The 27,770-nt window shown below is 44.9% G+C and overlaps 1 protein-coding gene across 18 annotated transcripts in view; it reads right to left on the bottom strand.

Annotated features, from left to right (window-relative positions):
- The window catches only part of LOC146075814 (uncharacterized), a 122,893-nt gene that overhangs the window by 11,601 nt on the left and 83,522 nt on the right, over nucleotides 1-27,770 (bottom strand). For all 18 annotated transcript variants that reach the window (XM_083185432.1, XM_083185436.1, XM_083185441.1 and 15 more), the window contains 5 exons: nucleotides 25,133-25,251; nucleotides 16,428-16,489; nucleotides 6,496-6,635; nucleotides 4,706-4,762; nucleotides 318-489 (listed from right to left, as the gene is read on the bottom strand). In XM_083185432.1, the coding sequence (XP_083041558.1) occupies nucleotides 318-489; nucleotides 4,706-4,762; nucleotides 6,496-6,635; nucleotides 16,428-16,489; nucleotides 25,133-25,251 (550 nt within the window). The remainder of the gene's footprint in view (nucleotides 1-317; nucleotides 490-4,705; nucleotides 4,763-6,495; nucleotides 6,636-16,427; nucleotides 16,490-25,132; nucleotides 25,252-27,770) is intronic.

The following is a 27,770-nucleotide window of genomic DNA, read 5'->3' as shown; positions in this document are numbered from 1 at the left end:
ACATTCCCCAGACCTCCTAGCTGGTGCACAGGTGTAGCCATTACTAATTAACACATTCCCCAGACCGCCTAGCTGGTGCACAGGTGCAGTCATTACTAACTGTCACATTCCCCAGGCCATCTAGCTTCTGCACAGGTCTGGTCATTACTAACTGCATTAATTTCTATCTGACACATTCTACAGATCCACAGGTGGCTTGGACAACATTATCTTTTGGTATCTCTTGAGGACCTGTTTGGCCACCCAATAGGAGGTGGAACACAAGATATGGATGAAGTCAAGGGCATTTGGGAAGAAGTAATTAAGGTTTAACCTACTTGCAGCTGGGTCCCTCCTTTGTTGTCACACACAGTCCGTTGTTGCAGTTTATGAAATCTTGGTTATATCTACTGCAGTTGGTTACACACATGAAGACGTTCGTTGGCACGATGACACCATAAAAGTATTTCCGGAAGTCTTCGGGGATTATACTCAGTTCAGAACACAAATCTATGGGGAAAGAAAGATTTAAAGGTGTTGCTGGGGTTTGGTTGTGCAATTAGCATTAGTTGAACATTATTATGCTTTTGTTTTGTCTGCGGTGAGCTCCCGATTCTGATCACAGTTTTTTCTTAAACCCCATGTTCTCTACCCCTTTAACGTTATGCAACTCTGCCATATCTTGCATCCCTGAACCACACTGTGGGTCAGGGTAGTGACGAGTCCCTTTTTGGGGGGTTCCTGGGACCCCCACGCACAGAGTTGCTAGGAGTGTCTTACCCCCACTGTATTTTTTTTTCCAGATTGTAAGTCATATATGAACCAAGTTTGGTGTAAACTGTTCCAGGCATTCCAGAGTTATGCTCTGGTATATGCAGTCTAATCCAGGGTTGCCGACTCTTCCGGGATATCCGTGAGACTCCCAAATCTTGTGACATCTCACGGACTCCCGGAAGAGGACCCCTTTCTCCCGCAGCTGCTGCTTGCGGCCCTGATATGTGTACTGCGCATGCGCGATGACGCTACTGACATGATAAACCCGCGCCTTACACACCGCGGCAACACCTGCATCAGCTAGTAAACCTCCCCGTTCTCCGCATGCAGCACACAGTACAGCGTGCAAGTGAAACCGCCCCTAGCAGCAACAGGTGATTGTACAGCAGGCAGTGTACAGCTAGTAGTGAAGTCTTTTCCTGCAGCAGCACACAGTGGCAGCCGCCTCCGGCTTTCAGGCAGCACACTGAGACTGCTGCTTTCCACACTGCAGCACTAAGGTAACGGTGGTGCAGGGCAACAAGTGTGCTCTTCTCCGACATTTTACCCCCCTTCTGGGCTCATTCCCCATCTATGCCTGTTGGCAAGTGGGGAAAAGCAGCACTTTTGACTGTGGAGGTTTATGCCACAATTCCTATCACTTGCCTTATTTTGGATACTCATCTAGGCTTCTAAGTGTGAGTTCCCTGCACAGCAGATATCCCCTTACTCACTAGCCTAAAAGTAAACAGTGCCCGGCAAGCAGCAGCAGAGTTGCCACAATAATATTATCCTCTCCGTTCTTGCGTCTGTCCTCCTCCCCCCTCCTCCTCCGGAAAGTAAGTTAGATGTTTTGAGCTTTATACAAATAGGGCACATGGCAAAACCATATAACCCTTTGAGGACTACAGTGCAGGTGATCCGCAGAGATATTTTTCTAATTGGTTGCTGGCCATATTAATACAGAACCATATTTCATGCCCAAACCCACATCTGCTTGCTTATCAAAATACTGTAGAGGCCTATGATGTTGCTAGGTCCGCCCCCTGGTGTTGCTAGGTCCACCCCCTGGTGACACAAGGTCCGCCCCCTGGTGTTGCTAGGTCCGCCCCCTGGCTTTTACTTTTCTCTCTGAAATTATTTTTCTATCGTGCAAGGGGGGGGGGGGGATATGCAATCTGGCATCACGGCTGTCCATCCCCTCTGACAGCTGTGATCCTGGCCCGTTTGCGGTCTAATTGACCGCAGAACGACAGATGGGGTTCAATGTCCCGCCTGCCACTCTGTGCAAAGGGGGCGTGGCCGCTAAAACGGCCGTGGATTGTTGATCTGCGGCCGGAATTGCGACAATCCACGGCCGTTATCGACAGAATGGGCCCAACAGCTTCTAAGGTGGGGCCCGTTCCGCTGTGATCCCAATTCAATGCTGTCATTAAAGACAGCATTGAATAGGGAGCTGCCGCCATTTCCCATGTCACAAATAGCGGCGGCACATTGCATACACCCCAGAGAGTGATAAAAACAACACATAGGCCCTTATTCATATCTGAGCTCAGCACAAATTTGTTTGGAAAATGGGCAAAACCATGTGCACTGCAGGTGGGGCAGATGTAACCTGTGCAAAGAGAATTAAATTTGGGTGGGGTGTGCTGAAACTGAAATCTAAACTGCAGTGTAAAAATAAAGCAGCCAGTATTTACCCTGCACAGAAACAAAATAACTCACACAAATCTAACTCTCTCTATACATGTTACATCTGCCCCACCTGCAGTGCACATGGTTTTGCCCATTTTCTGAACAAATTTGTACTTAGCTCAGATCTGAATAAGGCCCATAGTCAGAAAACCCTACTTGCTGTACTAAACAGGGTATTTCCAGCATCTTCTCTTCCCCAAAATCTATTGTGACAAATACAGACTGGAAAGTGATTAAGACAATGGCCATTATTCTGGTTCACTCGCAAAGGCAAATTCCTTCTCAAATGGGAGGGGGGGGGGGGGCAGCTGTAACCTCTGCCGAGAGAATAAGATTTGGGAGGGGTTTTACTTCAACCTGATATCCATTGCAGTGTAAAAATAAAGAAGTCAGTATTTTCCCTGCACAGAAACAAAATAACTCACCCAAATCTAAAGGTGCATACACACGTACAGATTTTTCTGTCCAATCTATCTGATCTATCTGGTGGGAACTAAAACTCGGAACTGTATGGGAGCATATCAGAATCAAAAATTTCCAACCCAAATGCAGGAAAACAGAAAAAAATATATGCTTTGATAAATTTGTTATATCAGAATGATTAAACAATTTGTCTGACTGATCACTGTCTGTTTTCAAACATTTGGGAACAATTTTTTGATTGTCATTTGCTCTCATAAATTTCCATGTTCTTGTCCCCACCAGATAGATCACACAGAAAAATCTGTACGTGTGTACGCACTTTAATTCTCTCTTCACAGGTTACATCTGCCCCCCCCCCCCCTTCCTGCAGTGCACATGGTTTTGTCTATTTGAGAAGGAATTTGCCTTTTGCGAGTGAACCAGAATAAGGGCCAATATTTACAAAGCGGAGTTGGAACTGGTCCTGCAGTGTTCTTTTTACAAGCTGCCACTAATTTTACTGACAGTGGGAAATCCTACATTTCCCCAGTCATTTACATTATTTTATTATTTTAACTACAACAGTGGTTCCCAAACTCAGGCCCCGATTCAGATTACAATGCACAGCAGCAAATTTGCAGCCCTGGACATGCGCACGGATCATAGTCGTCCATGCAAACAAAGCCAGCGATGGATAATCATTGCTGCCCATTCGCAACTTGATTGACAGCCAGCGGCTGTTAGTGGGCGACACACTGGCATGTTCTGGGAGTGCCCCGGTAAATGCAGACGGCTCCCGGCCATTGGGTGGGAAGGACACTGATGCCAGCATTGGCCCCAATCTCCCCACGGTCATCACAGCACTGAGTACGTCTTGGCTTACATGGCACTGCACAATGGGTAGGGGGGAACCCACTAGATGGCAAGTGATTCCAAATGGGACTCCCCATACAGTAGGTGTGCGGCTGTGATTGCATTCACGGGATTTTACTTGAGTGGTGAGGTGGCCAACTGATCGCTGGGCTCCAAAGATTATCAGCCCAGCGATCAGCTCTGAATCATCCCCTCAGCCCTCAAAGCGCCCTAAGGGGTAAGTTTCTGAAGAGAATGAGAATTTTTTGAAGTGTGGCATGTTGCCCCTAGCAACCAATAAGATTATACTTATCAGTTGTGATGGCTCCATCACAGTCCAAAATACAAATAGGGGAGAAACACCAACTGCCAGTGAGTCAGCTAGGAATGGCAGTTGGTGTGCCTCACCTATTTGAGTTTTGAACTGAGCGGCAGCCCCGCATCTGGATCCTCCTCTGATAATAGCTAGAATCTGATTGATTGGTTGCTATTGGCAACATCCCACACTTATACAAACTTTCACCTTTAGTAAATTTAGCTCACGGACAACGTTTAGGTAGACATTCAATAGGGCGACACCAAAAACTCAACATGCACAAGGTTGACCTTGACAAAATGTCAACACAAGCAAATTGTCAACTCTGAAAATGTCGACACGTGAAAAGGTCAACAAGCATTTTTCTGTTTTTTTTTTTTATGTCAATGTCAACACATGAGCACGTTGCCCCCTGATTAGAGTAGTGCGTACCCTCGCATAGCTTGCTTTGAGCCAGGTACCTCCCTCCGCTACCGCTGTGCTCGGCACGCTACTTAATCAGTATAGGAAAGCATGAATAATGTCCAATACAATGGAAAAATTGTGAAAAACTTATGTCAACCATTTCTTGTGTGGATCATCGGCATGTCGACAGTTTGTTTCTGTTGACCTTTTTCAATGTCAACCTAGTGCATGTTGGAATGTGCCTAGTTCTTACAAGGTAAACAATCGATTGCTGAGATTCCTACAACGTGATAAACATATTACCCGATATAACGACTTCGTGGTTGATCTCCGTCCTGCTTGAGTTAAAGCACAAAATACCTGAAAGTGAAATGTACAATTTTAATCTTAAATATTGTTATTTGTCACCCCAAGTTAATAGTAGATTAGGATAGGGTTGGATTTGTCACATGAGGCAACCGCACAAGACTGCAAGAAATATTATTAATCGCCCATTTGCTCAGCCACTTCCAATTCTTATTGCTGTGATGCACAAATAATGGCAGTGGACAGGGGCCTGGTAAAATGGAGGAGGTGTGGCCATTGTGCAGGGGCGGGGCCTCCGGGGCATGACCATGCCTTGTGGGAAAGAAAAAATGAGAGGGAGAGAGGACAGGCTGCCGCTGTCTCTGTCTCCTGCTCAGCACACAGCATGCCCGCTCGCCCTCCCCTCGACACCACTGGCGGTGGAATCCCCTCTTGTAATGGACGGATTTTCGAAATGTTCATCTCTGAAGTATTTTCTGAGCGACAGAACTGCAGTAACCTGTGCCTTTTATAAGCTCATAATGTCGACACCATAACAATAATTATGATTTTGACATTCTCAATATTTTGACAAGTAAAATGTCAACAGAAGTGTTAAGGTGGCCATACAATTATACGATCTGGGTCCTTTTTTTTACCAGATTTCAACACATTGGGCTGAGAAATCAGGTGAAATATGGCAAATCGTATGTGTTTTGTCTCAGATTCCAATCCGAAGAGCGGTTCCGTGTGCATCAGGTTGGAGCCTGATATCGCAAAGGGATGCAATCGAGATTGATCGGATCCGGCAGCCTCCAACAGCTTTGGCTGGGATTGCATTCATCGTATGCAAAAGGACTGTATACTGTGCATCATATGTGATCCTGCCGCCCAGGTAGCTGCTGGGGAGTTCAAGTGAAATCTTATGTGTCTTCTACCTACGGGAAGTGTATGGTGGCCTTTATGCTGCAGCCAAGAAGGTTAGGGTTAGGCACTAGAGGGAGGTGTAGGGATGAGGCATGCCTCCCAAAATCCTGGACTTGTATTTTGGAACTCACCATCCTATAAACTGCTGTCCATGCCCCCAGCACGTTTATGCTTAGCAGAGTAGCGAGTTACAAGGGGTCTCCCAATTGTCCCAATCCAATCTGCAGACACTGCTTCCCGCGGATGGGACAGTGGGAGAGTCCTTAAAAAAATGGGACTGTGCTATAGAAATTGGAGTGGTGTAATACTCACTAAAAGGCTGGAAAATCAAAGGTTTGACCAAGAAGTGATGGTCACATGAGCACCAGGACCGATAGGGCTATTTCACACACTCCGGCTCCTGCCGGGTGGCGAATCCCCACATGGCCAAGAAGCCGTGCCGCACTGAGTTTACAATGGAGGGGATGGCCACAGCCCGGCAGCCGTCCTTTCCAGTGGTGGGATCTGGCTGCAACCGGACGGCCGGGCCGTGGCCGCCCCGTGTGAATGGACACAATCATCTCCATTATTAACTACTGTGTGCCGCACGGCTTTTGGCCAAAAGCCGTGCGGGGTTTCGCCGCCCGGCAGGAGCCGGAGCGTGTGAAATAGCCTATAAGATGTCACTTGAGACCCTGTAGCCATAAGTAGGTAAGTCACTAATGGGCCACCAATGAAGAGATGTGGACATTCTAACACATGGCCAACATCAATATTATGAATGGCATGATAAATGTTGACAATCTGTCAACCTATCATCGACCACTCTTATTCCGTATAAGTAAGCCTCTTTGGCCAATCAAATAGTATAAGGACATGGCGGCATGCAATCCTCTGCTCACCTTCTCTGTAGACAGCAGAAGAACAATTTTCTTTTCTAAAGATTTCATAAAGTTTTTCCACTGCCTCCGCATGTTGTTCCATGACCCTGTCACCGGCAACCTCTAGACGTACGCCATGGTCCACGCGAATACTTCCTTTACTAAGGAGAGAGGTGGGAGAAAATGGATTAAATAATAATGTTGGAATGAAGAGTCTCTTAGAGGCAAATTTACTCGAATGAGGTAACAAATCAGTCATTCCCGGCCGAGAACCGCACATGGGAAATTTATAAAACACAAAAATCTGCTGATCTTGCTTATTTACAAATAAAAATCGCAGTACGAATCAATGGACCATCAGCTAAACTTGGCAGAACTATCCATAGGCCCCAGAACAACTGGGAAATTTACTATCGTTGGTATCAGCTCAAAATACGGAAGGAAGGTTTAAAAAAAACCTGAGTGGTATCCCTCCTCCTAAGCATAACCAGCCCAAGGCTCTTTAAGCTGGAGCTGGTTCCAAAAATACGGGAAAAAAATTAAGTAGGGGTTCCCCCGTATTTCAAGAACCAGTATCAGGCTCTTGGACTGGTCCTGGCTCCACTTGTCAGTTATTAAATGCCACAGTCGGTGGACACCTTTATATAGATCCCAGCGGCCGTGACATTCCACCCAATTAGTCACCCTGGGGGAGTGGTGACCCACCAAAATAGGGTTCCCCCAGGTCACCCAAGGGTCAGGGCTGGAAACTGCTGCCTATTCAGTACTCCCAGATTGGCTGCTGGGACTCCAAATGTTATAAGTCACTGGGACTTTGCAGTCGAGGGAAGGAAACCCATGTGAATTCATCGGTTCCCTTCAGTTCCCATGGACTGAGTGTTTTTAGCATCCTCCAGGAAACAGAAGATGCCTCTGCAGCCACCAAGAGATGGTAAGTCACCGCTGGGCCACCAGGTACATTGTAACATGTTGTCAACATTTCATCACTATTGCACCCAATCCAGCATGGAAAATCATTAATAGTACTATAATATTAGTAGTATATAAAGTATGATATGTATCATAGGGTCAAGAGTAATTAGGTCGATAGAGGGGATGGCCACTGCCATCCAAAAGGTCGACATGTCCAAGTTGATATGAGAAATGTGTCCAGCACAAAAAAAAGATTGACGAGTTATTCACTGTTTTGTGTCAATATGTAGATTTGAACATATGGACCCCCAATTAGTGTACTGCGCCACTTCGCAAGGGTCTCATTGCTCCGCTATTGCTGCTTTTAGCACATTTTACGTTCCCATCGTAGTACACGTGAAAAATTGCGAAGATTCATGTTGACATCTTTATGTGTAGATCATTATTGTATCATTATTTTGCTTTGTCTATGAGAACCAATAGTGGTTGTCCTATGGACTGCCAACCAAAGCTCATATTCTGAGACGGGCTTCCTGTGTACTTGACTTAAGCGTTGAGTATGATTCTGATCATTTTTTTATTTTTCACTAAAAAGTAAAGTAAAAAAAACACTAAAAAATATAATCAATATAACTTCTTTTGTTTCAGAGGCAAACTTCAGCTTTGAACTCCAACTTTGAATGGCAAAATCAGTCTAAGGGTTAAATTTACTAAGATCAAATGCACCCATTCGTACCAATTTGATTTAAAATAAGGGCATTAATCTGGGTATTAGCTAATTTACTATCAGCCGAATTCAGTTGATTTGTCGTTTTTACAAATGGCAACTTCAGCCATATTTGGCTGTACAAATGAGTACACCATTGATAGAACTCGGTCGTATATATGGCCATGAGTTCTATGGTGGTCGGCTCATTGGCTAACATTCGTACTGCTGAATTTGGCATGCGACACATTTGGCATCTGTATTGAGCTGAAGCCTGTGCGGATCAGTCAGATCTGTGCAGGCTTCTCTGTGTAAAATATAAATTTATTTTAAAAAGTATACAATTTCATGGCCAACAATAGACAGACAAGACTTACAACATCTATAAAGCTGTTAGTCCATTCCCATCTCAACCAAACTGGTTAGTGATTCATTGCATGCATGCAAACGCTTGTTAATTGTATATCCAAAGCTTAGATTAATTATAGCTCAAGAGTTAATTTTTGTTGTGCACATGCAAAGAGAAAATATACTTAGGTTTGTCACCAGTCTTGAGGCATGGATGGGGTATTTCTTTAAGGCTTTTGTAGAAACCAAGATGTTATCTCCGACCGTTGGTGCAGTCCCTATTGTACGGTCATATCTAAGAACAGTTGGTTGGTGTCTGTTTGCAACTGTTCTTAGATATGACCGTACAATAGGGACTGCACCAACGGTCGGAGATAACATCTTGGTTTCTACAAAAGCCTTAAAGAAATACCCCATCCATGCCTCAAGACTGGTGACAAACCTAAGTATATTTTCTCTTTGCATGTGCACAACAAAAATTAACTCTTGAGCTATAATTAATCTAAGCTTTGGATATACAATTAACAAGCGTTTGCATGCATGCAATGAATCACTAACCAGTTTGGTTGAGATGGGAATGGACTAACAGCTTTATATATGTTGTAAGTCTTGTCTGTCTATTGTTGGCCATGAAATTGTATACTTTTTAAAATAAATTTACATTTATATTCAACACAGCGCTGTACCATACTCCTTTTTTTCTTTTTTGCTTGGTTCACTCTAAGGGGTTTAGGTAATTGCCCCTTTTGGTACAGCTGCAGTGTAGAATATTTTAATCAGCGCTCACTATCATTTGTATTTCTTTTTTCTCTGTGTAAAAATTTTAAATATAAATAAAAATAAACAAAATAATAAAAAAAAAATGCCATGGGATCCTCCCCTCCCCCACAAGCATAACCAGCTATGGGCTCTTTGAGCCGGTCCTGGTTTCCCGAACACCATGTAAAAATCTAATGGAGTTCCCCTGCAGGAAACCGCTCTTAAACCGGTCCCCCCTAATGTTAATATCCAGGACACGGGCTCCAACAGCAAGCGGTGCATGCCACAGCCAAGGGAAACTTTTGATACATGTTCCCTGGCCAAATCATGTCACCCTGACTGTCCAGAGCTGGCTGGGTCCCTGGGGGAGCGGGGAGCCACCCAATAAAGGATATATGTATACAAATAGAAATGGGTGTTCTTCTTTATGGCACTGATGTTAAAGAACCCCCAAATGCTACACTTCCCTATTCAAAGCTACAGTATACATCTTTCTAATAGCTGAAATATTAGTAACATGAAAGAAAAAGTGAGAAAAGAGACTGAACACAGATGTTTTAAAAAGTAATAATGAATCATGCAAGGGGTACAAATACTACTTCCCTTTTTTAGTTATACCGCTTTCAGACCGCACTCCGAACACGGCTTATTGCCGTGTTCGCGGGGCCTAAACACGGGTCACGGTGCGGTCTGAAAAGGCCACCACGGGTCGAGCAACACGGGTGTTCAACCCTGGTAATGACCAGGGTTGAACACGGCTATGACCTGTGTCAAGTGCAGTGTGAACGGGTGCCTGGGTCGAGCGACCCGTGTCCCGTTCACAGTATGGAGGAGGAAGCACTGTCAGCTCCAAGTACTGCCTCCTCCCGAGCCCCCAATGACACGCCGCCGCCCAGCACCGCCCCATGTGACGTCACCGACTCTGCAATATGCCGTGTCGGTGTCGGAACTTTCAGACCGCATTGCCGTGTTGCTCTGGGGATGGGACCTGTGTCCTAATCCCGTGTGCGACACGGTATTTGCGGTCTGAAAGTAGTATAAGTCTTCACCTTTAGTTGACCATTATATGTTAAAACATATAAGTGTGATATAGAGAAAAGAATACTGTAATACGTCCCATATACATTTTATTTAACATGGATCATAAAATCCAATTACCCATAAAACATGAGAAAACCACTCCAATAAATTAGGATGGGGACTTTTACCAGACAAATGTATAAGTAAGGCTCATCAGATCTAATTTGGCATGGTTTCTTTGTCCCTGTTCCTCCAGGAACTCTTTACTTGTTCGACAGCCAGAAACTTAGTAATACAGTAGATCCTGTAGAGCAGTTATGATGTTCTTTAAAATAGTTGGACAATGAATGTGCGGTGATGCCCTTTTTAATATTTCTGAGATGTTCACTCATTCTTGTCCTCCCAATATAGATCATATTACAACTATATTCAATTAAATATATTATGTTTGTTGTATGGCATGTCATTAAATGGTTCGATTTATATGTGTTTCAATTTCTTGAAAACTCTTTGTATTTTCATTGAGATGTTGTAACTTCTCTACAGCTGTGACAGGTCCCGCACCGATGAAACCCTTTGCTTCATATAGGGTTCTTACTCACTATTGGTAATGCAATAGTTAGTTTGTCTTTCAGATTCGGTACCTTCTTGTATATACATTTGGGGGATGTTGGAATCTTAGTTTTCAAAAAGGTGGCAATGCTTTTTTATACTTTTTTCCATCTTTTTATGTTGATTCTAGAGTTGTGTAATGAAGGCATATTCCATTTTTGTTATCTTGAGGTTCATTATTATTTTTCTTCATTATTTCTAGGAGTTAATCCCTTGACATCTGTGCTATTTGATCTTTCTGTTCGAATTTGTGATCATTTGTTTGGCCTGTTTTTTAAAGACTTCAACGTTACTACAATTTCAACGGAAATGTAAAACTTGGCTTTTTAGGTACACTTTTTAGCAAGTTCTTATGATATATAGTGGTTCGTGTTTGTGGGTTTATTACATGTTCTTGTCTCAATAGCTGGATTTTCAATATATAAGGTGAGGTCCAAAAAGTTTATTTTCATTTGGCTTGTGGCATAACTCAAGTAGATATATTGATTCTCATTTAGATTTTTACAAAATCCTCCAAGTCTCATCAATATATCTATGCCATGCTTTTAATTTCAATTCTGATCCCCAAGCTATGCTATTCCATATGTATTCCTCTTCCCAATAAAACATAAAGAGGTTAGCGTAGCTTGGAGAAAATATTGTGCCCATGGCCATCCCAATTTGTTAGTTATAATAATCGCAATTAAAAAAGTAATTTTTTGTGAGGATGAATTTGATCCCTTCTAATATGAACTCATTTTGTATTGAGGAAAACATTGATTGGAAAGAGAATATGTATTTGGCTACAGCCAACGTCAAGGCCCTATATACAAACATTCCTCATTAAAGGAGACTATTGGCTGTAAAAAAGGCATTTGAATGATTGAGTTATCCAAGTGAAAATAAAAAATTCATCCTCACAAATAATGACTTCTATAATGACTTTATAACCAACAATTTTGGGACGGCCATGGGCACAACATTTGCCCCAAGCTACGCTGACCTCTTCATGGCATATTGGGAAGAGGAATACATATGGAATATATTGATGTGTTATTTGTATGGGAAGGTGAGAGTACAGACTTGGAGGATATTTTGTAAAAATCTAAATGAGAATCAATATACCGTAATATAATGCTTGAGTTATACCACAAGCCAAATGGAAATATGGAAATGCAGCTATTGAGACAAGAACATATAATAAATCCAAAGATGTGAACAACTATATATCAACTAAAAGCGAACATCGTAGCAACTGGCTAAAAAGTGTACCAAAAGGCCAATTTTTATGTTTACTTAAAAATTGTAGTAAAGTGGAAGTCTTTAAAGAACAGGCCAAATGATCACATGATTTGAACAGAAAGGATATGACCCAGAAATCCTGGAAAAACCAGAAGAACAAATAGCACAGACATCAAGGGATCAGCTCCTAGAAATAAAGAAGAAAAATATAAATGATCCTCAAGATAACAAAATAGAATATGCCTTCATTACACAATTCCAGAAACAACATAAAAAGATGGATACATAAAAACTAAGATACCAACATCTCCCAAATATATAAATAGGAAGGTACCGAATCTGAAAGCCAAACTAACAACGAGCTCATTACCAATAGCAAGTAAGAACCCTATGTGAAGCAAAGGGTTTCATCGGTGCAGGACCTGTCAAAGCTGTAGAGAAGTTACAACATTTCAATGGAAATACGAAGGGGAAAATTTACTAAGATGTGTATTCTACTTCTATGGACAACCAATGGACATGGGCAACCAATCAGATCCTGTGTACTATCTTCTAGAGGGTGCTAAATAAATAAGTAGTAGATTCTGATTGGTTGCCCATAGCAACATCACATGTGAAGTAGAATACACAACTTAGTAAATTTCCCCCGAAAAATTTTCAAGAAATGGAAAAACATATAAATTGAATCATTTCATGACATGCCATACAACTAACATCATATATTTAATCCAATGTACAGTAGTTGTAATCTGATCTATATTGGGAGGACAAGTAGAGCATTTAAGACCAGAATGAGTGAACATTTCAGAAATATTAAAAAAGGACATCACCGCACATTCATATATATATATATATATATATATATATATATATATATATATATATATATATATATATATATCACCTACCTCTTTTGCACTTTAGTATATGCACTTGAATTTGCATGTATGGTATAAATGTATATTTTCCAATAAAAGCACTATACTACACTTAATAGAGTACTGAAAAATATGTCCAGTACTTTTCATATTTATATTTTTAAGGTGCAATATCCAAAAATAACCACAAGATGGCAGTAGGTTATTATAATAAGGAGTGAAGCTGTGGAATTAAAAAAGAATGATGGACTTTTACTAGCATGAATACAATAGAGAACATCTCATAGTGAGACCTTATTTATATAAATGTATCCAGTTTTAGGATACATGCAGTGCCTCTTGAAAATGAACATGATGTATTTCTGCTTTCATATGCTGCATTTCTGGGTTCCGAAATGCTGTGTTCCACGGTGCACTTCACAGTACACACTTCTGCTTCCAGCGGGGGCACCCCGCAGAGAAGAGGAGATCCATGTAATTTGCATTCCACTACCTTTCCACCAGTGGCCAGGATGTACTTCAGAGTTCGCGGTTTTCATTTAAGATTTTTTTTTTAGGCTTGGCGCTATTTGTCTGCATTAAATATAGGCGCTACATATAAAGGAGAAGAGTATAGTATTTATGTGTATATATAGAAATAATATACTAATTGTTAAAAGGTCTTTTTAAATAAATGTACCTGGGAATGAATACCCAGAAGTAGTTCACCTCCCAACTTCCTGGCTCAACTAAAAGGGACATTGGCGCGCGCCGGAGGCTTGCAGAAAGGGGGCGTGGCCTATAATCATGTCTCCTTGTCCTTGCCCCCATATTCACGCTGTGGGGGCATGGTCCAGAGGCCCTGTGAGCCATTCCCCCAGCCCCTCTGGCTGCACAGAATAGATGCAGGATCCATTACTGAGTTTATGGTCATCGAAGTAAAGAGTGACTGGAGGAAAAGGGATAAAGAAACCATGCCAAATAAGATCTGATGAGCATAACATACATTTGTCTGGTAAAAGTTTCCATCCTAATTTATTGAAGTTGTTTTCTCATGTTTTATGGGTAATTGGATTTTATTTGAGTATTTAAATAAAATTTATATGAGTATTACACTTTTTTTTTCTCTATATTTCTCTTACATGTTCTAACATATGGTGGCCCACTAAGGGTGATGCACTATTATGTTTTAAACCAGTAGAACTACAAGTACCAGCATGCTGGGACTTAAAGTTCTACTACAGAAACAATACTGAAAGAACTGACCCACACACCAAACAAAGTACAATTTTATTACACTCTCCATACATACATACATACTTACGCATCTTGATCATGTGGTCTCTGAAAAAAGAAATTATACTTACCTCCGGCATAGATCGGTCCTCTACAGTCCAAGTAGGCATCCAGGGGCAGGGTCGGATTTAGGGGTAAGGCCGACCCTAGGCACAATATTTTTTGCCACCCCCCCTGGACCCGGAGGATCGGCTCAGCTGACACCCCCCCCCCCCCCTCCGGACTGGGATGCAGGAACACAAATATTATTCATGTGCACAGGGCTGGCAATAGCAATCTTGGGGCCCCATACACTGATATCTCTAGGGTTAGTCACTAGTGAGGAGGGTTAGGCCGCCCATACAAGTTGCGAACTATGCATTTTGAACTAGATCGCATCGCATCTAGTTCAACATGCATGCGATATACTAAAGCACCAAGGATTTTAAACTAGATGCAATGCGGTCTAGTTAAAAAAGTACAGGCAGCACATTCTTTTTGTAGTGTGTGATGCACGGGAGCGTGCATCGCCTCCCACGGCACAAAACGTACCGTGTATGGGCACGTTTAGGCAGCAGGAAGGGAGGGTTAGGGGTGCAGGGGGAGGAATTCCCTCCATTAGAATGTTGGTGTCAGTATTCTGACCCCTGGCATTCCAACCACCGGTCATACAGATGCGATATATACTGTACTTACACACATATAAACATACATATATATACCTACACACATACAGTGCATACTCATATATACTCATACATATATACCTACACACACATATATACATACATATGCATATATACATACACACTTAATATGCTTACATACACATGTATACAAGTGACCCGTACAAAGATTGTCAAAAGGGGGTTCTAGGACCCAGCGGTAACTCACTGTCAGTAGAGTCAGGGTGTCTCTTCTGTAGGGAAAGTTTAGCGGTGGGGCTGTGGGGTGTTCAAAGCAGCTGATTACACTTGTGTCCGGACTCCGGAGCAGTCTACTCCCGTGCTCTGTGAAGTTCCTCGGCGGCATGAGAAACTTCAGTGCGGCTAAGCGTCATCGTCATGACGCCCATGCAAGCCACTAGAACAGGACTGGACCAAGTGGGTAAGGGGAGAGGGGGGATTATGGATGGTGCAGCCGCCAGACTCCCTGTAGATGCCCCTCATACTCGGCCATGCCCCTCCGACACTCAAGGTGCCCATACACGTTACAATTATTGCATACAATATTGTATACAATATCGAATCTCATCGCATATCGGTTTTGCGATGAGATCAGATGAGATGAGATCTAGTACAAAAAATATGTGCAGCACATACTTTTTGTACTAGATCTCATCTCATCTGATCTCATCGCAAAACCGATATGCGATGAGATGCGATATTGTATACAATATTGTATACAATAATTGTAACGTGTATAGGCACCTTCAGGCTTGCAAGTGCATGGCTGACTCTGAGCGGGCAGCAGTGAGTGACAGGCGGCACAGCCGCCCACATGAATCATGTTGGTGGCGGTTCTGCTTGTCACATGCCGCTGCCCGATCGCCCACGCTGGAGCGCGGCTCGCTTGGGGCTTTCACCACTCTGTCACTCAGGCTACCTGCCGCCCATATTACCTGCCGCCCCTAGGCCTGTGCCTCACGGGCCTAGCGGCAAATCCGGCCCTGTCCAGGGGTTAAAAATGAACAAACAGCAAAAACTCATCAACAAACGGACTGAGGAGCCGCAAGTGTGTTGACATCTGAGAAAGAGGGAAGCCCCATTGAATCATCGTTGATGGTATAAAAAAGCTGTTTTTCAATGAAGATGTCCCTGCCTTAATACACCTAAACCATCTGTTTGAGGGAGTGAAGGAAAAGATGTAATGATAAGGATGGTAGCAATCTTGGACAATACCTATCCAGGCAGTAGCTCATCCGTGGCATGACCTTCCCAACAAGTGGTCTGCCTGGAATCAGCATCTGCTTGCAAAGTCTAATTAAAAGTGCTGGGGCTGAGGGTCCACAAGTGCTGAGTGGCAGTCTGTCCAGTACCCCAGCCCTCTTACCCCGCTTCTGCCTCCTCATCCCGTGGATGACGCTGTTGCTGCAGCCTTCCGGCTCCTCCAGGCTGTGTGCCTCTACCTCCCTCCTCTGTCTCGCTCCGGAATGTGTCACCTCGCATTAGCAATAGCTTTGTAGCAGCAATTCATCCAATCACAAACTTTTTGGGAAACTCTGAGACAATGAAATTTCTCACCTTACAGAAATGATTCTTATTGCTTCGAAGCCTGGAAGTCTCGTATTATAGAATTGATTCATCTGTCCCCAAAAAAAGAAGGAAAAAACAGGAACTTCTTATAATGATCACAAAATTATTCCAGTAGTATAAGTAGAAAAAAAACACCTAAGCATTATGTTATTTTCATAGCAAAATATTTATATTCAGTACAAGTTTTAACCGAATAATGTGTCATACATATGTACTGGAGTCACAGTGTCATACATATGTACTGGGGTCACAGTGTCATACATATGTACTGGGGTCACAGTGTCATACATATGTACTGGGGTCACAGTGTCATACATGTGTACTGGGGCAAGGGGGGTCATACAATGTGTACTGGGGCAAGGGGGGGTCATACAATGTGTTTGTGTTCTGGGGCCACAGGTGTCATGCAATGTGTACTGGGGCAAGGAGTGTCATGCAATTTGTATTGGGGCCACAGTGTGTCATGCAATTTGTACTGAAGCCACAGGGTGTTATGTAATGTGTACTGGGGGCACAGCAGGTCATACGATGTATACTGGGGGCATGGTGTGTCATACAATGTGGACCGGGGGCACGGTGTGTCATACAATGTGTACTGGGGGCACAGCATGTCATACAATGTGTACTGGGGGCACAGCATGTCATACAATGTGTACTGGGGGCACAGCATGTCATACAATGTGTACTGGGGCACAGTGTGTCATAGGTGTGTGAGATTGAGGTGGCTGGGGTATAGGCGTGTGAGAGGTAGGGGGATGGGGTATAGGTGTGTGAGAGGGAGGTGGCTGTGGTATAGCTGAGTGAGAGGTAGGGGAATAAAGTATAGGTGTGTGAGCGGGAGGTGGCTGCGGTATAAGTGTGTGAGTTAGTGGGATGGGTTATAGGTGTGTGAGAGGAAGGTGGCTGTGGTAACAGTGTGTGAGAGGTAGGGGTTGGGGTATAGGTATATGAGAGGGCGGTGGCAGGGGTATAGGTGTGTGAGAGGGAGGTGGCTGTGGTAACAGTGTGTTAGAGGTAGGGGCTGGGGTATAGGTATATGAGAGGGCGGTGGCAGGGGTATAGGTGTGTGAGAGGGAGGAGGCTGGTGTATAGGTGTGTGAGAGGGAGGAGGCTGGTGTATAGGTGTGTGAGAGGGAGGAGGCTGGTGTATAGGTGTGTGAGAGAGGAGGCTGGTGTATAGGTGTGTGAGAGGGAGGAGGCTGGTGTATAGGTGTGTGAGATGGAGATGGCTGTGGTAACAGTGTGTTAGAGGTAGGGGCTGGGGTATAGGTATATGAGAGAGCGGTGGCAGGGGTATAGGTGTGTGAGAGGGAGGAGGCTGGTGTATAGGTGTGTGAGAGGGAGGTGGCTGTGGTAACAGTGTGGTAGAGGTAGGGGCTGGGGTATAGGTATATGAGAGGGCGGTGGCAGGGGTATAGGTGTGTGAGAGGGAGGAGGCTGGTGTATAGGTGTGTGAGAGGGAGGAGGCAGGTGTATAGGTGTGTGAGAGAGAGGAGGCTGGTGTATAGGTGTATGAGAGAGAGGAGGCTGGTGTATAGGTGTGTGAGAGGGAGGAGGCTGGTTTATAGGTGTGTGAGAGGGAGGAGGCTGGTGTGTAGGTGTGTGAGATGGAGGTGGCTGCGGTATAGGTGTGTGAGAGGGAGGTGGCTGTGGTAACAGTGTGTTAGAGGTAGGGGCTGGGGTATAGGTATATGAGAGGGCGGTGTCAGGGGTATAGGTGTGTGAGAGGGAGGTGGCTGTGGTATAGGTGAGTGAGAGGTAGGGGGATGGGGTATAGGTGTGTGAGAGGAAGGTGGCTGTGGTAACAGTGTGTTAGAGGTAGGGGCTGGGGTATAGGTATATGAGAGGGCGGTGGCAGGGGTATAGGTGTGTGAGAGGTCGGAGCCAGGGGTATAGGTGTGTGGGAGGGAGGAGGCTGGTGTATAGGTGTGTGAGAGGGAGGTGGCTGTGGTAACAGTGTGTTAGAGGTAGGGGCTGGGGTATAGGTATATGAGAGGGCGGTGGCAGGGGTATAGGTGTGTGAGAGGGAGGAGGCTGGTGTATAGGTGTGAGAGAGGGAGGAGGCTGGTGTATAGGTGTGTGAGAGAGAGGAGGCTGGTGTATAGGTGTGTGAGAGGGAGGAGGCTGGTGTATAGGTGTGTGAGAGGGAGGAGGATGGTGTATAGGTGTGTGAGATGGAGGTGGCTGCGGTATAGGTGTGTGAGAGGGAGGTGGCTGTGGTATAGGTGAGTGAGAGGTAGGGGGATGGGGTATAGGTGTGTGAGAGAAAGGTGGCTGTGGTAACAGTGTGTTAGAGGTAGGGGCTGGGGTATAGGTATATGAGAGGGCGGTGGCCGGGGTATAGGTGTGTGAGAGGGAGGAGGCTGGTGTATAGGTGTGTGAGAGGGAGGTGGCTGTGGTATAGGTGAGTGAGAGGTAGGGGATGGGGTATAGGTGTGTGAGAGGAAGGTGGCTGTGGTAACAGTGTGTTAGAGGTAAGGGCTGGGGTATAGGTATATGAGAGGGCGGTGGCAGGGGTATAGGTGTGTGTGAGAGGGAGGTGTCTGCGGTATAGGTGTGTGAGAGGGAGGTGGCTGGGGTATAGGTGTGTGAGAGGGAGGTGTCTGCGGTATAGGTGTGTGAGAGGGAGGTGGCTGCGGTATAGGTGTGTGAGAGGGAGGTGGCTGTGGTATAGGTGTGCGAGAGGTAGGGGGATGGGGTATAGGTGTGTGAGAGGAAGGTGGCAGGGGTATAGGTGTGTGAGAGGGAGGAGGCTGGTGTATAGGTGTGTGAGAGGGAGGAGGCTGGTGTATAGGTGTGTGAGAGAGAGGAGGCTGGTGTATAGGTTTATGAGAGAGAGGAGGCTGGTGTATAGGTGTGTGAGAGAGAGGAGGCTGGTGTATAGGTGTGTGAGAGGGAGGAGGCTGGTTTATAGGTGTGTGAGAGGGAGGAGGCTGGTGTGTAGGTGTGTGAGATGGAGGTGGCTGCGGTATAGGTGTGTGAGAGGGAGGTGGCTGTGGTAACAGTGTGTTAGAGGTAGGGGCTGGGGTATAGGTATATGAGAGGGCGGTGTCAGGGGTATAGGTGTGTGAGAGGGAGGTGGCTGTGGTATAGGTGAGTGAGAGGTAGGGGGATGGGGTATAGGTGTGTGAGAGGAAGGTGGCTGTGGTAACAGTGTGTTAGAGGTAGGGGCTGGGGTATAGGTATATGAGAGGGCGGTGGCAGCGGTATAGGTGTGTGAGAGGGAGGAGGCTGGTGTATAGGTGTGTGAGAGGGAGGTGGCTGGGGTATAGGTGTGTGAGAGGGAGGTGTCTGCGGTATAGGTGTGTGAGAGTTAGTGGGATGGGTTATAGGTGTGTGAGAGGAAGGTGGCTGTGGTAACAGTGTGTGAGAGGTAGGGGTTGGGGTATAGGTATATGAGAGGTCGGAGCCAGGGGTATAGGTGTGTGGGAGGGAGGAGGCTGGTGTAAAGGTGTGTGAGAGGGAGGTGGCTGTGGTAACAGTGTGTTAGAGGTAGGGGCTGGGGTATAGGTATATGAGAGGGCGGTGGCAGGGGTATAGGTGTGTGAGAGGGAGGAGGCTGGTGTATAGGTGTGAGAGAGGGAGGAGGCTGGTGTATAGGTGTGTGAGAGAGAGGAGGCTGGTGTATAGGTGTGTGAGAGGGAGGAGGCTGGTGTATAGGTGTGTGAGAGGGAGGAGGATGGTGTATAGGTGTGTGAGATGGAGGTGGCTGCGGTATAGGTGTGTGAGAGGGAGGTGGCTGTGGTATAGGTGAGTGAGAGGTAGGGGGATGGGGTATAGGTGTGTGAGAGAAAGGTGGCTGTGGTAACAGTGTGTTAGAGGTAGGGGCTGGGGTATAGGTATATGAGAGGGCGGTGGCAGGGGTATAGGTGTGTGAGAGGGAGGAGGCTGGTGTATAGGTGTGTGAGAGGGAGGTGGCTGTGGTATAGGTGAGTGAGAGGTAGGGGATGGGGTATAGGTGTGTGAGAGAAAGGTGGCTGTGGTAACAGTGTGTTAGAGGTAGGGGCTGGGGTATAGGTATATGAGAGGGCGGTGGCAGGGGTATAGGTGTGTGAGAGGGAGGAGGCTGGTGTATAGGTGTGTGAGAGGGAGGTGGCTGGGGTATAGGTGAGTGAGAGGTAGGGGATGGGGTATAGGTGTGTGAGAGGAAGGTGGCTGTGGTAACAGTGTGTTAGAGGTAAGGGCTGGGGTATAGGTATATGAGAGGGCGGTGGCAGGGGTATAGGTGTGTGTGAGAGGGAGGTGGCTGGTGTATAGGTGTGTGAGAGGGAGGTGGCTGGGGTATAGGTGTGTGAGAGGGAGGTGTCTGCGGTATAGGTGTGTGAGAGGGAGGTGGCTGCGGTATAGGTGTGTGAGAGGGAGGTGGCTGTGGTATAGGTGTGCGAGAGGTAGGGGGATGGGGTATAGGTGTGTGAGAGGAAGGTGGCTATGGTAACAGTGTGTTAGAGGTAGGGGCTGGTGAATAGGTGTGTGAGAGGGAGGAGGCTGGTGTATAGGTGTGTGATAGGGAGGAGGCTGGTGTATAGGTGTGTGAGAGGGAGGTGTCTGCGGTATAGGTGTGTGAGAGGTAGGGGGATGGGGTATAGGTGTGTGAGAGGAAGGTGGCTGTGGTAACAGTGTGTGAGAGGTAGGGGCTGGGGTATAGGTATATGAGAGGGCGGTGGCAGGAGTATAGGTGTGTGAGAGAGAGGAGGCTGGTGTATAGGTGTGTGAGAGAGAGGAGGCTGGTGTATAGGTGTTTGAGAGGGAGGAGGCTGGGGTATGGGTGTGTGAGAGGGAGGTAATTTGGGTATAGGCATGTGAAAGGCAGGTGGATGGGGTATATGTATGTATGAGAGGGAGGTGGTTTGGGTATAGGTGCGTGAGAGGGAGGTGGATGGTGCATAGGCATGTGAGAAGTAGGTGGATGGGTATACTGTATGTATGTATGTATGTATGAGAGGGAGGTGGCTGGGGTATACTGTATGTATGTATGAGAGGGAGGGGGCTGGGGTAGGTCTGGGTATGTATATGTAAGAGAAGGAGGTGGCTGGTGCAGTGCTGGGTATATATTAGGGCGGAGTGAAAACATTGAAATTGAGAAATTCAAAATCGGCTAGTGTGGAAAAGTTGTGACTTGACCTGAATAAGAAACGTGCAAAAGCATTTTGATCTGAGCCAACATCTTCTGTTCTGGCAAGAGGCCTAGTTTTACTTTTTAGGTGAAAATAACGAAACCTATGAAGATGCTCCGATCTAGTTAAATTTATGTCAGGATGTCTTAGAGTGGTTCATTAATATACTTTAGTATTGAAAAAACAGTATGAGCTTGTCCTAGTGCAAAGTGACTGACTTTGGTGGAGAAAAAATCCCTAATAATTGACCCATTTTCATGGTCACAATAGTGAATGTTGTGTGTTTTCTCCTGAACGTGTTTATAATAGAAGAAGCACAAATACTCTAAATGGAATTTCAGTGACACTGTGTGAAATATAACACTGCATAATGGCCCTTAATCAGACCTGATCACAGTACAAATTTGTTATCAAAATGGGCAAAAAAAATGCAGCATTGCAGGTGGGGCAGATGTAACGTGCTAAGAGAGTTACATTTGGGTGGGGTGTGGTGAAACTGAAATCTAAATTGCAGTGTAAAAATAATGCAGCCATTATTTACCCTGCACAGAAACAAAATAACTCACACAAATCTTAAAGTGCCCATACACTAGTAAGATTTATCTTCAGATCTGGCTGGTTGGAACAAAAACATGGTTATGGATGAGTGACAGTTTGTCAGTTTTCCAGCATTTCCAAGCAAATGGTCAACTGTCATGTGTTCTCATCCATAACCATGTTTTTGTTCCAACTAGCCAGATCTGAAGATAAATCTGCGTGTGTAGGGCCACCTTAAAGGTGGCCATACATCTACAGATCGATTGTCAGATTGGGCAGGTTGGAACAAACACCTGGTAATATCTGAATGATAGTTTATGGATGAGTGACAGTTTGTCAGCTTTCCAGTTTTTTTAAAGCAAATGGTCAACTGTCATTTGCTCTCATCCATTACCAGGATTTTGTTCCAACCAGACAGATCGGACAATAAATGTGTAGATGTATGGCCACCTTAGCTCTCTCTGCACATGTTACATCTGCCCCACCTGCAGTGCAGCATTTTTTTGCCCATTTTGAGAACAAATTTGTACTGCGATCAGGTCAGATTAAGGGCCATTATGCAGTGTTATATTTCACACAGTGTCACTGAAATACATGAAATTGGATTTATGCTGCTCTCTTTGCAGTGCATATACAAAGATAGACAATCCTGTGTACATAAATAAGAAATCACTGTTGCAGTCTGTTATTGAAAAACAGTAACTGTTACAATAAGTATTACAAGTAACAGTGTAAACTGTCTAATGTATCATTTTACATATCATTTCTGTTTATTGACAGAAAAACAGTTTTGCATCCCCTATGCTGGGAACATGAATGGGCTGCATTACAGCATATAATAATGCCAAAGATAAGCCAATATATTAACACTTAAATACGTTAAAGTGCATTATGCTGTAATAAGTGTAATAAGTATTGCTGATCAATCCTGCCTAGTAATTAGTGATTGGCATATATGTACTGCTGGACACCACTCATAGAATGACTAACCTGTTATTTTTGAATCAATGTTCTTGATTTTATTTTTCTAAACATTAGATGTATTTGTTTATTACATCATAATGCACTTTAACGTATTTAACTGTTAATATATTGGCTTATCTTTGCATAATTATATGCTGTAATGCAGCCCATTCATGTTCCCAGCATTTGGGATGCAAAACGGTTTTTCAGACCAATTCATGTTTAAAATAAACGGTACTTGTTTCCTAGCACGGCGCCCGTCGGGTCCCATCGCATACCATAACTTAAGGTATGCGATGGGACCCGATCAGACCCGACCGACCCGATTTTTAACCATCGAAGACGTTTCCCTTACAATAAAAAAATCGGTTTATTATTATTATTTCTTATATTTCTATGTCAAATGCCCCCCCCCCCCCATTGTTAACGCCACGCCACAATGAACGCCAACCGGAAGCGTGGTGAGTGCAGCGAGCCCGCGAGCGGCGGTGGTACGTGTCCTCTGATCTTTTCATACCCCCACTATCCACGTCAGCGCGGAGTTTATTTTATATAGTGTGGCGAGCGCAGCGAGCCACCGAGCTCGAAGCGTGGCGAGCGCAGCGCTCCCCGCGAGGGGACGCGTAATACCTGTGAAGTAATGCGCGTCCCCTCGCGGGGCTCGCCACACTTCGGGCTCGGTGGCTCGCTGCGCTCGCCACACTATATAAGATCAACTCCACGCCGACGTGGATAGTGGGGGTATGAAAAGGTTGGAGGACGCGTACTGCCGCCCCTCGCGGGCTCGCTGCGCTCGCCACGCTTTGGGTTGGCGTTTATAGTGGGGTGGCGTTAACAATGGGGGGGTATTTCACATATAATTAACCATTAGGGTGAGTATACAATTAAAAATGGGGTCTGGGGGGCATTTAACATTGGATCCAATGTAAAATCGGGTCTCAGAGACCATTTAACATTGGATCCAATGTAAAAATCGGGTCGGTCGCGTATTGTTTTTTACTATGCTAAAGTATATTAATGAACCACTGTAAGACATCCTGACATAAATTTAACTAGATCGGAGCATCTTCATAGGTTTTGTTATTTTCACCTAAAAAGTGAAACTTTAGGTCTCTTGCCAGAACAGAAGATGTTGACTCAGATCAAAATGCTTTTTCACTTTTCTTATTCAAGTCAAGTCACAACTTTTCTCAATTTCAATTTTTTCACTTAGTATAAATGTATGGGAGGGAAGTTGCTGGGGTATAGCTGGGTATTTATTTATGAGATGGAGGTGGCTTTGGCAGGGCTGGGTATATATGTAAGAGAGGGAGGTGGCTGGGGTAGGTCTGGGTATATATATATGTATGACATGGAGGTGGCTGAGTATATATGTATGAGATGGAGTCAGGGCTGGGTATATACTGTATGTAAGAGAGGGAGGTGGCCAGGGTAGGGCTGGGTATATACAGTATGTATGAGAGGGAGGTGGATGGGGCAGGACTGGGTATATATGTATAAGAGGGGGTGGCTGGGGCAGGGCTGGGTATATATGTATAAGAGAGGGTGGCTGGATGTTGTATAGCATGCTTGCACATTTTCTGGAAGCGCTCTCCTGGCCAGATGTACTAAACTTCAAAATGTAATAAAGTGGAGAGAGGAAAAGCACCAGCCAATCAGTTCCTAACTGCCATGCTACAGGCTGTGTTTGAAAAATGAAGCTTACTTGGGGGTTGGCTGGTGCTTTCTGTCTCTCCACTCTATCAAATTTTGAATCTTAGAACACATGGCACTCTGGGAAAGAGCATCCAGGAACGCTAAGCTGAGGGGTGGGGGGTGTTGTTGTGGTGGTGCCTTGTGACAGGGGATGGGGTGGATGTAAGGGGTGGTATTGGGTGTGTGGTGGCAGAAAACATCACTACAGCCATGCCCCCCACAATGTAATGCCGATATTACCAGCATTATACAGCCACTTGGGCCTCTCAGCCTACTCGGAGGTGGGGGGGTGGGGGGGTAGGTAAGAATGGTGTATACGTGTGAGGAGGTGGCTGGGGCAGGGCTGGGTATATGTGTGTGTGAGTGATGTGGAGCTCCACCCACCTGTACTGTAAACCTTTCGGTGAAGTTATTGTATGTGGCAGAATTGTTGTTCTCCAGTTCTTCCGTAAACTCTTCATTCACAACATAAACTGTGACTTCCACGGTGACGACCACTTTATCTGTAACAAAACATCATAAAATGCCTGTTACAGACACAAATGCAGATTCCCTCTGTGTGACAAGGACAGGTTACTAGGGGTAGCCAGGCATTTAGAGGGTGGTACCATTAGCTGTACTCTACAACGGCGCATCAATGCACTAATTACACATCTCAGCCGCATAACCTCTGTACATACTAGGGATATGCGCCGGCCATGTTTTTGGGTTTTGGATCTGGATCTCCCTTAGTGTTTTGGATCTGGATTGGTTTTGGCAAAACCACCCTTGCTGGTTTTGGTTTTGGAGCTGGATTTTTAACCTGTTTTTGCTCCTAAAGTATTACTAACCTCAATAGCTTTAGTTTCCACTCATTTCTAGTCAATTTTGAACACTTCAGAGCTCACAAAATAGTTTTCATTTAGTTAGGACAAAAGGTTGTACCGAGGTACAGAAGCTGGATGACTAAGCTAAGTGACAGCAGTGGGCATGTGTACCTTAAATGTGTACCTTAAACTTCCAACATGGCTCATCTTGGAAGCAGAGTGGCACTGTAGGTGCAGACAGGGTGGCAGTTTAATAAATTACCCCAAAAAAACCAGCAATGCTCCAAAGAGCACAAAATACATAGAGGTGCAGGATGAAATTGTCCTTGGTCCCTCCCACCTACCCTTATGTTGTATACAGGACATGGACAGTTTTACAAACCAATCATTTCAGCAACAGGGACTGTCACATGTGGCTGAAACGATTGGTTTGTTTGGGCCCCCACAAAACAAGATGGCAATGGGAAGTGCACAAACTGGCTTTACAAGATGTCATCCTCAGTATCTGAATCTTCACCATTGTCTTCTCCACACACAATTAATTAATCTTCAATTGAATCAACCAATACCGGACTGTGTGTATTATAAGGACATAAATGCTGGTGAAGAAGGTCCTGTTTGTGGAATTTGAAATTAATTTTTATGAACATCATCTTCTCCACATTTTGTGGAAGTAACCTCCTATGTAGATCGCTAACAAGGTTCCCAGCTGTGCTGAATACTCTCAGAATATACACTGGAGGGTGGCCAACAAATAAAGCAAAGCCAGTTTTTGCAATGGCCACTACATTGCCTTTTTTTCTTGCCAATAATACAATGGACAATCTGACATACCTATTTGGATGCTATCACCTAAGTATTCATCCACCTTTCTTTCAATGGTGATAGCATCATAGGCAGTAGCAGTAGACATGTCCTTATGGTAGGGAGCTCCAGTCCAGACCAGATGTCAAATATATTTCCAACTGAACAGCAGTGGGTCTCTTAGGAAAATTTATTTTTTTCCTCACAATCCCACTGGGAGAAACTGAAGGAGGAGATGTGTGCATGCCACGCTCCACTTCAGCAGACCATTCTCAGACCAAGAGCTCTTTGCACCTCTGCAGATTTGTGGCCGTTGGTAACAAAGACACAATGTAAGACTTAAACCTAGGATCCAGGATTGTCGCCAAAATATAAAGATCTGATTTTAAGAGCTCAACGATCCTCTGATCCTTGCAAAGTCAATTAAGGGCTTGATCTACTAGTCAAATTTTTTTAGCGGATTAACTCTGCTTCAACTCCTCCTTCAGTTTCACCAACTGCTTTTGCAAAAGGCCTATCAGGGGAATGACCTGACTCAAGCTGGCAGTGTCAGAACTAACTTCACATGTGGCAACCTCAAAAGGCTTCAGGATCTTGCACAACATGGAAATTATTCTCCACTGTGCTTGACTCAGGTGCATTCCCATTCCTCTCCCTATGTCATAGGTCGAGCCTTTGGATGGCCTTTTACTGCTCCTCCATCCGCTGAAGCATATAGAGGGTGGAATTCCACCTCATGACCACCTCTTGCTTCAGCAGATTGCAGCACTTGCCATTTTAAAATTTCTTGCAAGTGCTGCAATCTCCTGAACGCACTTGCAGAATGGCGAAAATGTCCACAAATTTTCAACTGCCAACACCCCCTGTCATTTTTAAAGAAATGTTGCACCACCAAATTTTGGTGGTATTGTCGGATATCACAAATCCTGAGGAGAGTCCAAGTAGGGTAAGCCATTGCACGCATTGCTAGGAGGTTTTCAGTGGCGTGCCTCTTACTAAAACCGGTGATACACAGTGTAGCCTGCCTCTGAATGACAATGGGAGATGATGTAACTGCTGTTGCTGCTGTTGGTGCTGCTGAAGGCAATATATCTACCCAGTGGGAAGTCAAAGTCATGTAGTCTTTGGTTTGCCCTTTTTCGCTTGTCCACATATCCGTGGTTAGTGGACAGCCAGTACAGTGGCATTTTTAGGACACTAACAATGTTTTTTTTTACTGTCCATGTACACTCTGGGTATTGCCTTCCTGGTGAAGTGGAACCTAGATGGAATTTGGTACTGGGGACACAGGACCTCAAGCAATTGGGTAAAACCCACAAAATTAATTGTGGATACTGGATGCATGTCTAATACTAACATAGTTGTCACGGTGTCGGTAATACGCTGTGCAACGGGGTGACTGCTGTTAACAT

The sequence above is a fragment of the Crinia signifera genome, chromosome 4, assembly GCF_055691185.1.
Source record: "Crinia signifera chromosome 4, ASM5569118v1, whole genome shotgun sequence".
Classification (NCBI taxonomy): domain Eukaryota; kingdom Metazoa; phylum Chordata; class Amphibia; order Anura; family Myobatrachidae; genus Crinia; species Crinia signifera.
The sequence above is the reverse complement of the archived record's forward strand: the minus strand, read 5'-3'. Positions and strand labels throughout refer to the sequence as shown.